This window comes from Mizuhopecten yessoensis, unplaced genomic scaffold, assembly GCF_002113885.1.
Source record: "Mizuhopecten yessoensis strain PY_sf001 unplaced genomic scaffold, ASM211388v2 scaffold917, whole genome shotgun sequence".
Taxonomy (NCBI): domain Eukaryota; kingdom Metazoa; phylum Mollusca; class Bivalvia; order Pectinida; family Pectinidae; genus Mizuhopecten; species Mizuhopecten yessoensis.
In genome coordinates this window covers 933,392-934,223 of record NW_018403786.1, presented here as the reverse complement: position 1 = coordinate 934,223, position 832 = coordinate 933,392, and the positions used below count along the sequence as shown (strand labels likewise).

The window sequence follows — 832 nt, the reverse complement described above, 5'->3', positions numbered from 1 at the left end:
TTTATTTCCGTCAGTCAGTCTTTTAGAGGGGACAGAAAACCTACCACCTTTCAATCGGGTTAGGTATTCAGTAGTTTCGGTTTCTGAATTGCCATGTCCTTCCTTCCTTGCAATTTACAACTTTATGGTTGAAAGGTCTAGGAAGTCTGTACATGACAATGTCGAAGCCGGTGATGAGGGAGTGTCTGTGAAGAATTTTAAGGGGATGGATAGGGCTGTTCGTCACTTTGATGCTGGCGACATACAGGACATGCAAATATCACGGGTAAGTTCAAATCATAACTTTAAGTGATATAAATGGTTTCTTTTCATTTGAATACCCCTTTTCTGTATTTTTTTTTACGGAGCAGCTACGTACTGTACCAGAGACGTTTATAACACAGTCTCTGACTGTACATAACGGTTAGGCTATGAAATAATCAAGCCCCTATTTTTCTATCATTTCTTCTGCAGCCTGCAGGTTTTTCATATGATTGTACACAATATAGAATTAGTATTTTTTTTCAAACTTCTTTGATTTTGAATTGAAGAAAATAACTGGGCTTTGTATTGATACTGGGTACACAAGTAAAAGTCTTATAAATGTTGAGTGCAGTGAGTTATAACATATAACAAGTTAAACTTTAAATTTGAATTAATTTAATTTCAGATTGGAGATAAAGTAGTTTATGTCATGGTTTCGTGTTTAGCCTCCATGAAAAAGGACAAATATACTGTATATCTGTGTGTGACAACCAATGAAAGATGTTCTGTACAGTATGCTTATTGTCAGTGTCCCATTGGGTAAGTATTTTATAGAATCAAGCTCCTTCTCTTGGTGGAAAATGGCATA

General features: G+C 35.7%; 1 protein-coding gene across 1 annotated transcript in view; it reads left to right on the top strand.

The window, feature by feature from the left end:
* Positions 1 to 832, top strand: part of LOC110454371 — a 6,171-nt gene that overhangs the window by 1,430 nt on the left and 3,909 nt on the right. The window contains exon 3 of the mRNA XM_021503842.1: positions 136 to 265. Within this exon, the coding sequence (XP_021359517.1) occupies positions 136 to 265 (130 nt within the window). The remainder of the gene's footprint in view (positions 1 to 135; positions 266 to 832) is intronic.